Here is a 13,575-nt window from a genome sequence, read left to right as displayed (position 1 = left end):
TCCATCATGAAATAAAGATTAGTTTTTTAATTATGTAGAATAAGGCTGTATACGTTTAATTTTTTTGGTAAATAAATCCCATGAATCCATTCACAATGTCATGCTCTTCCAGAGGTTTTTGTAAGATTATTGGGCAGTTTCTCTGCCTACAAGATATTATCACAGATGATTGGTTTACTTTTGCAGTTCTCAAAACTGAATTTGACTCAGCGGAGATCACATGCCTCTTCTTCACAGCACAAATGTTATAACATGAACAGAGTTAAGAAAAAGACCTTAATCCTAACTTCTACAGACCTATGAATACAGAATCAACCCCTTCAGTGCTAAATTTCAAGAAGTTCAGTGAATAGAATAGAAACAATATTTTTCTGATTGTTTGGAGTGGAATAGATCTGCACAAGAAGAAAGTGAAACTAAGCGTGAGGAGGAAGGGGCTGACAGTCTAAGTTTCTTAAAATATATATATTTTGTTTAGCCAAATTAGTTAACAAACATGGATGTTTGTTTAAGCAAATAACATATGCTGGAATGTTATTGTTTCAGTTGAATAAATCTATTTAAATTGTTATTATTAAGGTAATGATTATTTTTCTCCTTCCTAAGTACAACAGAAAAGTTGTCCAAATATGAATGATTAACCTATTAAACTGGGGATAAAAAAACTAATATGAAAAGTTGTTATTCTAAAAACCTTCATCTACTTGCATATTACAGTTATACCAGCAAGAATTAGTCTTTATGTAGAAAACTAGGATTTAAATCAAGCCTTACTGACTAGTGATTTAAATCGTGATTTAAATCAGTTTGATTTAAATCAAATCCACCCTGGTTTTAAGTATGTGGACATCCTCTTTTAAAGAAAATGTAAACCTAACCAGTAAATTCTCATATAAACTTTACTATGTTAAAAGTAAAGTCAAGAGAATCTAAGCTTTAATGTAAATTCAACAGTAATTTTCAATATCTTTATGCCTGTAAACATTAAAAAGTAATACCTGACACTTGCATAAAGGTTTCCTTTTAGGCACTTTCCCTGTCAATGCACTTTCCCTGTCTCCCAACTGTGCTCCTGTGATTGGAAATTTAAAGAAAATGGCTAGAAAAGGGAGGTTTATGGATGTTTTGTATACACACATCTTTTGTTAAAGGTCTTGTGGATACAGAGCAGTTTAAGGTTCTTCAAAGTAATCATTTGGACTGTTCCCAGAATGCAGGATTTTCTATAACTGTCACTTTTAGCTCAGTATTAAAGCATATGTCAAAGCACATAAAAAAAAAAAAAATGTAGTACATCTCTTCATTATATGCACCTTTTCCTGTGTTTTATGTTTTTAAAGCCCCTTTAAGTACAGCAAAAAACCTCTAGATCTGCCAGAAATGAACTTAGTTCTTACGCCCCGTTCTATGCGGACAATACATATTTTATTGTGGACCAAGTACTGTCAGCCCTGTCCAGTTATCTTTGCTAAACTGCTCAACCAATCCCAGTTTCAGACCACTACAACATAAAGGCCATTCATTCTGTAGTCCAAGATATGAACTAGATGGGCTCTTTGAGATAACACAGGAAATGTGCAGAGAGCACGGGACATCTCTGAATTTCTAACAAGATCAACAGTTTGTTTTTGAGCACTTCTGAAACAGATACTTAACAGACAAAATGGGAGAAAATAAGAGAAGTTCACTGTAAATCTGGCCATAGATGATTTGTTGTTTTTGTTCAGACAGCGGGTTGAACAAAAAAAATACAGATTCCTCCATCCACACAGTCAAGGTTCCACATGCTCCATTCTTCAAACTTTTAAGTAGTTGTGACAAATGGAAAATGACTCATTAACAAGGCGAGAATGATGAAAGTGACAAAGTTAATGTGCAACATCACTATAAGTGTACTTATTATTAAAACACCTTCACGGGTGTAAAACATAGCAGCCCTGTGCAAACACACGGCTGGTAAATGCCACAGACTGAACAACAAAACACGTACAATTCACAATCTTCACCATTGCTAAAAGATTTGCATTTAGGACGAAGACCAAAGGATCTGGACCACCATCCTCCAGCTGCTGCATGACCGACATCTGGGATGGACGCTCTTCAACTGCATAATCTGGGAGACAAACATGTGGAACTCATTAGTATTTGAGCTTAGTATGAACTATGATTAAAAATAAGATCCAAGGGAAAGTATACCTTTTACTTAATTATGTTTAGGACTAAAATATAAAAATAAAATCACTTTAATTTAGGTAAATAATCCTCCCTCCTAGATTGTAAGCTCCAAGGAGCAGGGCCCTCCTATCCTTGTACTGAACTGTATTGTTGCTGTATTGTCTCCTGTTATATTGTAAAGCGCTGAGCAAACTGTTGGCGCTATATAAATCTTGTATTATAACAATAATGAAAATGAATATATTATATTTGTCATTTCCAGACCCCTGGGTGAACTCTATGGTCCTTCTCCATTGTTTATTAGGTGAAGCTTACCCCTTTCTGAACACAATACAACTTTACAAGTTCAAATGTAAACTGCCCCTTAAAGTGAGACTAATTAACTTTGCAGAGAACTAGGAATGTGCAACGGACCAGCTTTCTAGCAGAAGAAAAAATCTGATTGTCAAGTTAACTGTTGCAAACTAAAGCTGATGAACTTATTCTGAACATCTAAGCTTTAAACCACTCTGTTGACAAAAGAGGTAAAGAGACTCTACTACTAACCACTCACCTATAGGGCACTTATACCCCCTTCCTGCCCAGGCCAATTTTCAGCTTTCAGTGCTGTCACACTTTGAATGACAATTGCGCAGTCATGCAACACTGTACCCATATGAAATTTTCATAATTTTTTTTGAGACAGATAGAGCTTTCTTTTGGTGGTATTTAATCACCTCTGGGTTTTTTTACTTTTGGCTAAACAAACCAAAAACCACTGAAAATAACAAAACAAAAAACAAACACACAACATGTTTTTTCTTAGTTTTTGTTATATAATTTTGTAAATAAGTGATTTTTTTTCCTTCACTGATGTGCACTAATGAGGCTGCAGTGATGGGCACTGATAGGCTGCACTGATGGGCACTGATAGGCTGCACTGATGAGGAGGCACTGATGGGCATTGACAGGCATCACTGATGGGCACTGAAAGGCAGCACTCATATGGCACTGATAGGCGGCACTGACTGGCACTGTTAGGTGGCACTGATAGGCGGCACTGTTAGGCGGCACCGTTAGGCAACACTGATATGCAGCACTGACAGGCGGCACTGATAGGCAGCACTGACTGGCACTGATAGGTAGCACTGAAAGGCAGCTCAGATGGTCACTGATATGCGGTATTGATGTGCACTGGTAGGCACTGATATGTAGCACTGATGGGCACTGGCAGGTGGCATTGATGAGCACTGACAGCTGGCACTGATGGATACTGACAGGTGGCACTGCTGGGGCTACACAGATCAGGGCACACTGATCATCAGTGCCCTGATGATCAGTGCACATGTCCCCTCTGAGTAAAGCCGATTACCGGCTCTCCTCTCCTCTCGAGCTGTCAGCGTGACAGCTCGTGAGGAAAGAAATGCCGATAACCGGCATTTCCCTGTTTACATGTGATCAGCTGTGATTGGACACAGCTGATCACATGACCGAGCCAACATCTTCGGCTCCTTCCGTTGATCGGTGAACCGCTGTGTCTGAGAGACACAGCGCACCACCGATCGCCGCACTGTACGCTCCCGGATCCGCTCATGCGCGGTTAGAATAGGAGGACGTCATATGACGTCCTCCCAGAACGAGAAAACCGCCTTGCACCCGTCATTACCTTATATGGCAGGCGGGAGCCGGTTAAAGGCAAAGTGACAGTATGTGTGAGGCCCACTCCAACTACCTTTCACCAACCTATCCAGGTAAATGTATAAAACATACATTAACATATATAAACCATAAAGCTCTGTGTAATTCAAGCATGTTAATCAATGTAAGTCATGCATGTACTAAAATAGAACAGCCATACAAAGCATAACATTCGCGAGAATTAGGTCGCACTTCTTTTTTTTTAATGCAATAGGAACAGGAATAGAGTGCAGAAATGGGCCAAATGTTACAATCAGGTTACTGTATGAACCAAACAACCAATTGATGGGGTAAAATGAAATAATGGAATTAAAGAGTGTTACTAAAACTAACAGAAACATACTTTTCACCTCAAACCAATTCTTTTGTAAAGTAAAAGAATGATATACAGGGGTTGGCCAAAATTATGGAAACACCAGGTAAAGGAATGAAATACACCAGGTAAAGGAATAGGGTGTTGTGCCAGCTTTGGTATCCAAGATGGACTGAATTCTCCTGGGAATTCACAAATACAAGTCTTGGATGGTGAATAATGGAATCCGATACCACACGTCATGTAAAAATCATTCTAGTTCTCGCAGAGATGCCGAAGGTGGAAAATGAGCCTGAACAAAATCGACCATAGTGGCTCTATGATATTGAGGTCTAGCGATTAGCGCGCCCAGGGAAGATGCAAGAGTTTGTCTGCAAGCTCATCAAAAAACGATTTGAAGACACAAACTGTGTGAATCAGAGCATTATCGTCTTGATAAATGGTGCTGTCTTCGGGAAACAATGTCTGCCACATGGGGTGCACATGGTCGGCCAATATTTGTACATAGTCGCTGGCAGTGACTAACCAAAGCATGATTGTGCTGCCACCATGCTTTACCACTGAAACAAGACAGTCCTGGTTGTAAGCCTGGGACAGTGCTTGCCACACGTAAACATGTATGGTGGTTGGGAACAGTGTGAAGCTCGATTACAGTCTTCCATTGGTTGATGGTCCACGATTTATGGATGTTGCACCACTCTCTCCTTTTCTGAGCATTAATGTTAGTCACTGGTGGTTTGGCAATTTCAGCTCGTCGGTGAATGTTTTGCTTCTGGAGTTCCCTGTGCACAATTTTAGTGAACACGGCTTTGGAAGACTGAGCTCTGCAGTCACTTTTGCAGCAGTTGTTTTCCTATTCTGGGTCACAATGTCCTTTTGTCTATTTCAGTCAGCTGACCATGTTGACAACGCTTATGCGTATCAGACAACGTTTTCCCAGAAACTATATATGCTGTCATAACCATGTGACACAGCAAATCAATTGTCAATTGACAATCAGAGGAACCAATGAAGTGGGCACCAACAATCTGCCCTCTATGAAACTTTGTAAGCTCTGACATGACTCCGTATTATTAGCAATGTACGCAGGAACGACAAAAGTGAGGCTTCCCACCTATTAGCTAGGTGTCTCATCACACAGCAAAAGCAAAAGAATGTTACATCACTTCTGCTTTCAGCGCAAAACATGTCATTTTCACACCTGCAAATCATTTAGTGTTTGATATGTTCTACAGGGGTTGGACAAAAATATGCAAACAGCAGAGCTGTAGGACTATCCTCAGTATCTCCATTAAAAACTTTAGTTTAACAAATAAACTTTTGTAAACCAAATTACACTATTTGAGTGTACTGGATCTGCATCTTACTAACACCTATGAATGTAACGTGCTTATAAAAACAATATTTCAAGCAAACAGTTTAGAGGGAAAAAGAAGGGAAAACAATGACAGAGGCACAAGATGCCTAAGTCAAGCGGATCCAAAAGAGGTCAAACTGCGGCTTGTAATAAGAAAAATGTATACATCTTTAATTGCAGTAAAAACACGAATCAATACACATGATAAAACAAAAACAATGATAAAAGGAGAGAGCCTCACCACTACCAAACAGTTTAGAGGCAATGTCAGAAGAAAGTTCACCGGCCTACCCCAACACAGGCTATCCCCGCTTCAGTCTATCCTGAACTCAGCGGCCAGACTCATCCAGCTTACCAACCGCTCCTCTTCTGCCACCCCCCTCTGTCATTCCCTCCACTGGCTTCCGATTGCCCAATGCATTAAATTCAAACTACTGACTCTGACCTACAAAGCCATTCATAACACTGCCCCAAACTACCTCACCGACCTGATACCCAAATACCACCCAACCCGTAATCTTCGCTCCTCACAAGACCTCCTACTTTCTAGCTCCCTGGTCTCCTCCCCCTACGCCCGACTGCAGGACTTCTCCAGGACTTCCCCCATCCTCTGGAACTCTCTACCCCAATCCATCAGACTGTCACCTACCCTCCTCACCTTTAGGTGCACCCTGAAAACCCATCTCTTCAGGGAAGCCTACCCCACCCTCACTTAACAGCCGATCTCCTCCACTACATCCCCCACAGCCACTTCCTCCTGTACCACTATCTCCTCCCTCCTAGATTGTAAGCTCGAAAGAGCAGGGCCCTCGAACCGCTCGTGTATTGTTTTGTTACTGTATTGTCTCATGTTCTGTCCCCCACTATAATGTACAGCGCTGAGCAAACCTTTTGGCGCTATATAAATACTGTATAATTATAATAATAAGTTGTCCGTCATTTATGGTCTGACAGTGATTACATGTATTATATGAATAAAGTCTTGTATGCTACACTTTTTTATTATTATACAAGATTTATATAGCGCCAACAGTTTGCTCAGTGCTTTACAATGTAAAGGGAGAAAATACAGCAACAATACAGTTCAATACAAGAGGGATAGGAGGTTCATACCCCACAGCTATTACCTTTTCTACCACCAGCCCCTACCTCTTAGATCAGTGGTTCTCAACCTGTGGGTCGCGACCCCTTTGGGGGTCGAACGACCCTTTCACAGGGGTCCCCTAAGACTATCAGAAAACACATATTTCCGATGTGTAAAGAGCAGCTACTGTGTAGAAAGCAGCTGCTGTGTTGAAAGCAGCTACTCTGTTAAAAGCAGCTACTGTGTTGAAAGCAGCAGTATTGGAGGTAAAACGACACTCATGAATTATAATTACTGGGTAAATAATTTTATGGTTGGGGGTCACCACAACATGAGGAACTGTATTAAAGGGTCACGGCATTAGGAAGGTTGAGAACCACTGTCTTAGATTGTAAACTCCAAGGAGCAGGGCCCTCCTATCCCTCTTGTATCGAACTTCCTGCGTTGTGAGCAGCTACAATGTTCACAGATCAAGTATTAATGCAGAAGAGAATAATGTATCCTGGGTTCCAAAGTGTAAGTATTTAGAGATCAGCAAAGATCGCAAATATGGCTATACACTATGTAGAATTATATTAAGAATTCCCTCAGCATGGTAAAAGCAAACAGATCCAGGGGTTATCAGCAATGCAAAGCCTGGAGGTCAGAAGGAATTGCAGTGACCATTCTGTCACACAGAAACCGTAGAAGTGCCAGAACAAGATAAACCTGCTGTAAAGTAGAAGGGTGAACACTGAGTTGTACATTTTGCAAGTACTATAGTATATATGATAGGTGGGCCCTTCATCATCAAGGGGGCCTATGTTCAATTCCCTAGTAACTTTTTATTATACTAGTTTTGAAGCCCTGAAGGATAAACATATTTTGCATATGGAGGAGGGCAGGTTCTTTGGACGTGGATAATTTCAAATACTCAGAAAATTAAGCAGGGGAAGCCCTTTGTGAGAATGGGTACAAAATTCATGTCTGAAGATTAAATTCCTACCTAAAAATCTCGAAATGGTTAGCATCCTCTACATAATTAGGCATCGTTTAAACTTGCAGTTGAGGGTGGGAGGGGGATAAAAACACATGGCGGAGCCCCAACCAATCTCTCTTAAAGTGTTACTAAACCCAGGACCCTGCATTCACTATATCTGGTCTCCCACAGTACACAAATCATGGAAATGCAATTATTTTAGTAAATTCAAACTGCTAAATACCTTTTCTCATCAGCAGTTAGAACAATCTTGTGACTTCTATCAGTGTCCAGCAAAGCACATGTTAAAGCTTGTAGGAAGAGTTTTCATTTTGCTCTAGGAGGATGCAGGTCCCCTGACCTCTGTCAGGACAGTGCAGATTGGCCCTGTGCTGATCACATGCACCCTCCCAAGAGGAAAAAAAAACCCCTCTTGCAATACACACCAAACTGAGCATGTGCATAGTGACTCCACACGATATATGTCTTATCAGGAGATAAGAGGGGGACACTGGAAGAAGGGGAGGATCAGAGAAGACAGGATCAAACAGCGTTTTTACACAATGCAGAGGATTAACCCCTTAGGTTCCACAGTGAGTATAACAAGCATGCTTTACTGCATATACAGACTGGGTTTATTGTTGTGGGTTTAGCTGCAAAGGCAAGGTGTACATGTGCAGTGGCAGAATTGAAAAGCATCCCCACTGGCAACTGAATGGGGCCATGTTGCAACCGTGCAAAGCAAATCATTACGGTCGGTGGGTTTTAAGGGGTTAAAACAGGAAAAGACGACATAACACCTTCTCACCACCTGTCACTCACTGAAAAGCAATCCAATGTAGATTGCTCTTTAGAAGACAACATAAGTGTAAACAAGCACTTAAAGACAGGAGATAAACACCTGTTAATCTGAGTTGGGTTTCATGAGAAATCTAGCACACTTTTTAATCTATACCCGACGAGCTTACGCACACAGTATATGTGGCAGTTGGGCAGGTGGGCTTGAACACTGAGCGGTCGCATATAGGCATCCATAGGGAACAGTTTACTGGGCGCTCCCAGCACGGTGACTAAAATGTCCTGGAAAGTTCCTGCTGCATTCTTGCGAACAGAATGCCCGAATCCATCAAGGGAGCAGCCATGGGAAAAGGTTAACGTTGTGGCATTATAATTTGAAAGGGGAGGAACCCATGACAAGCATAAATTCCAAAAGTCAGACAGCTGAACAGTTTTTAATTGGCAAGAAGTTTGTGTATAAAAGGCTGAAAACTGCAAAAAAAAAAAAAAAACCCAATACCTCCTTTGACTCCAGTGGAGATGAGAATAGGGGGAAGACCGTCCTCTGGGATAAGGTTCATTGCACTGCCCACCTGTGTTATGCTGCCACAGAATCCAGATATATTCTCAGCCTGCATGGAAACACAAAGACGTGTGATTTAGCCCTCTTTTTGACTGAAACAAAAATACATAAACAATCTTCCTAATTTTAATTTATCCCATATTCAATAAATGTTGTAGAAAAAAAAAAATCACTGGTGAAAGAACTAACCATGAAAGGAAAGCAGAGTTAAAAGTGTATGTATGGTCATTTTAATTTTCTTTTAGTTTTGGAAAGAGTAGGCAATGGCTCAAACTCCTGTCAAAGTTTTCTTTTTTTTTTATCTTTTTTTTGTCCAGCCATTGAAATTTCCCTTCACTGCCTCTTCCAAACACAAATCAGAAAAGTAAGGCGAAATCACTTCAAAGCAAATATTTTCACTTAGTTGTCACAAAATAGATTTCCTCATTGCAATATTTTCCCCTCACCTCTCCTTTTTGAGACGACTCAAAAATATTGGATTTTCCAACATTTTCTGTACTGTACCAGGGCAAATGGTGAGGAGGAATCTCCCAAGCAGTAACACAGTTCTGACACCTTACTGTAACCACAGAGCGAATGAGCAGGGGGGGGGGGGGTTCCGAAAAATAGAACTCCAGACAAAATATTTTAATAAGAGTGGAGAGAGTTAGAGCCTCTGTCAAGATTTTACTGCTGTCTGGGTCCCTACTTCACTTCCGGTTCGGTTGACCACAGTGACTGGGTAAGAAAGATAGGAAAACTTCCCCAATGTGGATGCAAACAATAACATAATTACATAGGTTTTAATTCTTCCTTATTAGTGGCTGTGTCCCTCTTTAAGCCCCTCTGCATTTCCTGCTTCTGTGACTGCTTCACCAAGTAGGAGGTTAGGGAAATCATCCTCAATAAAGACAAATTCCACACACTAATCAAAAAAACAAAAAAAACAAAAAAGGCTGGAGTTCCATATTAGGCCTCATGCACTTTGCTGCGGGTTCACATGTGCGGTGCGGTATATCACGTGTGATTCGCACAGGAACCACACCGAATTCCTGTGCAAATCACATGCGAATTGTGTGCGGTGCGATTGGAGCCGTACATTTTGTATGGCTCAAATCACAACGCATCCGCAATAAAACTGACCTTTTTTATGGTCCGCACTAGAATCGGACCGCATGGGTATTCACACCCATGCAATCCGATTCTGCACATCACACTACGTTTTGCTGGCCGATTTCAGGGTGTTGTTAACATACACACCCGCAGCGGTTCACATGAACGGGGTGTGATTCTGATGCGGTGCAGAATTCACACAGAAAATGCTGCGAATTCCACACCGTATCAGTGTGAACCTCTTCTCCCTCGGAAGAAGTCATTGGATGAAACGCGTCAGAGTGTGGCCTTCCTGTGACGTCACTACTCATGCTGATGCACGTGTCCGGATGACGTGATGGCACTATTACCATCTTGAATGCGAGCTGGCTGGTGAGACACAGGATGGAGAGACTGGAGCTCTGATATAACCAAACGCCTTGTTTTTATTTGCTCATTGTGAGTGTGATTTCAAGGGGGGTTTGTTTGGCAATAAATTTGTTGGATGATATTGCACTATGGCGAGTATTTTCTTTACCAACATGTGCTAATCTGGATATGAGAGGATCTTCTCTGGAGTTTGTTTGGTGATATGCTGGATACACAGTAGTATGCTGAGTAATTACCAACACATGAGGATCGTCCTTTGAAGTCCGTTTGGTGAATGCTGGATATATACTGACATGCTGGTTAATTACTAGCACATGGTGAGTGTGCATTTTGGTGGGGTGTTTTTGAGCACTGAATATCACATTGCTTATGAAGGAGGATCTCATTACTTCATTTACTGAGGATCATGTTTATATGGACTTTTCTGAATGGACTATATTGAGATTCCCTATTTATTGATTTTTTGTTAGCACTATTAATATGCACTTATTTGGTGGTGGTTATATTTAGTTGTGTGATTTGGTTTGCGCTATTATTTGTGATTTGTATATTTTTCACATTTTTTTTTTATTTTGAGTTTTTTAATAATAGCAGCATCCAGTGAGTGTATTTTCCTCTCTTTATTACATTGGCGCAATGATGTTGGTATAATAGAAGTGTTGTATTTATTGGAACATTTCTTTGGTAACTAACTTTTTAGTGAGAGTCTAAACACTAGCCGCATTAAGCGCTTGAGCGTTTATCCATGTCAATGGAAAAGACTCTGGCCAATCAAATGAATAGCGATAAACACGTCAAAACGAGTGTAAACGTTTTTCTGCAGACAGGAAAGTTTAACGACTAGGTGAGTTTATGAGTACATGAGGCCTTAATGTCACACTAGGATTTTCACTGACAACTATAGTCTCTATACACTAAAAACTATATTTCCTTCAGGGATTAATGATTCATTCAAGCAGTTTTAGGCCTCATGTAAACTGCACCTGCTAAACTGATGTTTAGGAGCAGGTGGGCGTTTTTTTTTTCTGCAGCCCCTAAACTCTCCTTTATGTTGTCCTATGTCTCCATGTACACAGTTATTTAGAGGAGTTTACAGGCAGCTGAGTTTACTGACATTTCTCTGAAACCACAAAAACTGCATCCAGTACAAGAGAGTTTACCGGCATTTAAGTTGACAAACGTGCCTAAGGGCACATAAACGTATCTAAATGCGCTTAAACGCTAGGCACGTTTAGCACTTCAGCATTTATTCATTTCAATGCCAAGAATAAATGAAAATTCTGGCAAATAAATTAAACCCCCAAACACCAAATGCAGCTAAACCCACCTAAACTGGGTAGAAAAAAATGCAGCTTAGGTGATTTTTTTAATGCCGATTTTCTCCTGTCAGGAGAAACAGCATTTTGGCCTCATGTACACTGCTGCTCATAAATGTGGGTTTAGGAGCTTTTGGTTTTTTTTTTTGCCAAAGCCCCTGAACTCAATAAAAGCCTATGTGTCCATGTACACATAGGCTTGCAGCTGAGTTTAGTTGAAGTTAAACGTTCCTCTCCTGAATGCAGAAGAATGACATTCAGGAGAGGAATGTTTTGGCCAAAAAACGTTAAATGCAGCAAATATGCGTGTAAATGTTAGCCACGTTTAGCGCTTGTGCGTTTAATGTCAATGGAAAATACACTTGCCAACCAAATGAATAAATGTCCAAGCGCTAAACGCGGTACCACGTTTCCACACATTTTGTCTTTTTCTGCTGCCAGGAAAACTAAACGTCTAGGGGAGTTCATGCATACATGAGACCTTACAATAAAACAGTGTGCGTGAAGCCTTCTATTCATCCTGTTACGCAGGAGCAGACAAGTATTCACTTAGGCGTCCTCTACACATACAATTGACTGTCATTTCCAACAAACTGGAAAACTCAGTAATTATTCTGGGAGGCCAAGTGGAAATCCTATGTGCACACCCAAGTACTGCATAGCTTGTATTTTGAACATTCAACTGGCCACTGGAATGTTAGCTGGAATCAAAGCGCTATTTTTGCAGCTGCCACAAAACTTCATCTTGCCTCTGAAGACGGGGAGTTGCTGGGGGTAGATTTGTTGGCATCATTTGCAACTGACAAGTTTCCAGCAGGTGCTGCATTTGCTTTCCCTCCGTCTGCAGCCTCTCCATTAGGTAGGATACCATCAGCAAACCAGACTCGCCTTTGCTCTCTGGATTGTGACCCTATAAAGACAACATGACAACGTTTTTACTTTCAAGGATAAATTCCATTACACTAACAACATCAGTTCTCAATAAAATCTGTTGTCCTAATATGGTTTAAGTACAACAAGGCGCATGTCACCTCCTAGACCTAAAGGTGTTATTTACAATTGACAGTTTTACTGAGCGTCAGGAGTACAGCTATCACTATACTCCGAGCACTCTAACAGAAGAGAGATGCGGTCTTCTGATACACACCATCTTTGCCTGCCCCTATCCTCTGCCCATTCACAGGAGCGTTTGTATTTTTGGACACAGCGGCTGCATGCAACTAGATTGTCCAGCGTAGGGATGCCGGAAGTAAAGGCATAGCTGTACTCCTGCCACTCAGTACAAAATGTAAACTGTAAATTAATGTGATAAGTCCACAAAGTGGCTTGCATCTCATTGGACTTAATTTATAGTAATCCAACAAATTTTACAAAATGGTTGAATTCCTGGCGTTCAACTTTAAATCTGAACTCTGGACACATATAAAGTAACATCAATCAATGCAGGTATGTGTTCATTGAAAAAAGAAAAAAAAAATTATATTTAAATGCATCCAGTGTAACATTGGAGCTTCCTTCTCTTGTACATTGGAAATCAGACTGGATAAGAAAGGGGGAAGCACTAGGGGCCAACTACGTATCCTGAATTCACAATGGCTGCTGATAGAAGGAGACAGTGGAGAAATTGGCTCATCAGTCTGTTGCTGCTCCTTTATTGTCCTGTTACAGACTTGGGGCAGGGAGGTGATCTAGCTGTACTACTCTAACTGCAGTAGAGAAAATTCAGGATGGCTGTATTGTATGATAGAGATGCAAAAGTATCAGGACTGTCTGGACAGATATAGCTTGCCAGCGGTTGCAACCTTATAAACGTTTTAATGGTATCATACCAACTTTTCTCAATGACTGTGAAACAAGCATCTACTGTCTATGGT

General features: G+C 40.8%; 1 protein-coding gene across 1 annotated transcript in view; it reads right to left on the bottom strand.

The window, feature by feature from the left end:
• The window catches only part of ZFYVE9 (zinc finger FYVE-type containing 9), a 140,721-nt gene that overhangs the window by 34,739 nt on the left and 92,407 nt on the right, over positions 1–13,575 (bottom strand). The window contains exons 6-8 of the mRNA XM_089684486.1: positions 12,451–12,611; positions 8,862–8,973; positions 1,991–2,113 (exon numbers count right to left, since the gene is read on the bottom strand). Coding sequence (XP_089540612.1) covers positions 1,991–2,113; positions 8,862–8,973; positions 12,451–12,611 — 396 coding nt within the window. The remainder of the gene's footprint in view (positions 1–1,990; positions 2,114–8,861; positions 8,974–12,450; positions 12,612–13,575) is intronic.

The sequence above is a fragment of the Staurois parvus genome, unplaced genomic scaffold, assembly GCF_062004578.1.
Source record: "Staurois parvus isolate SC_StPar_1 unplaced genomic scaffold, SC_StPar_1.0 ptg000347l, whole genome shotgun sequence".
NCBI lineage: Eukaryota > Metazoa > Chordata > Amphibia > Anura > Ranidae > Staurois > Staurois parvus.
Note: the sequence above shows the minus strand (reverse complement) of the source record. Positions and strands in the feature narration are given on the sequence as shown.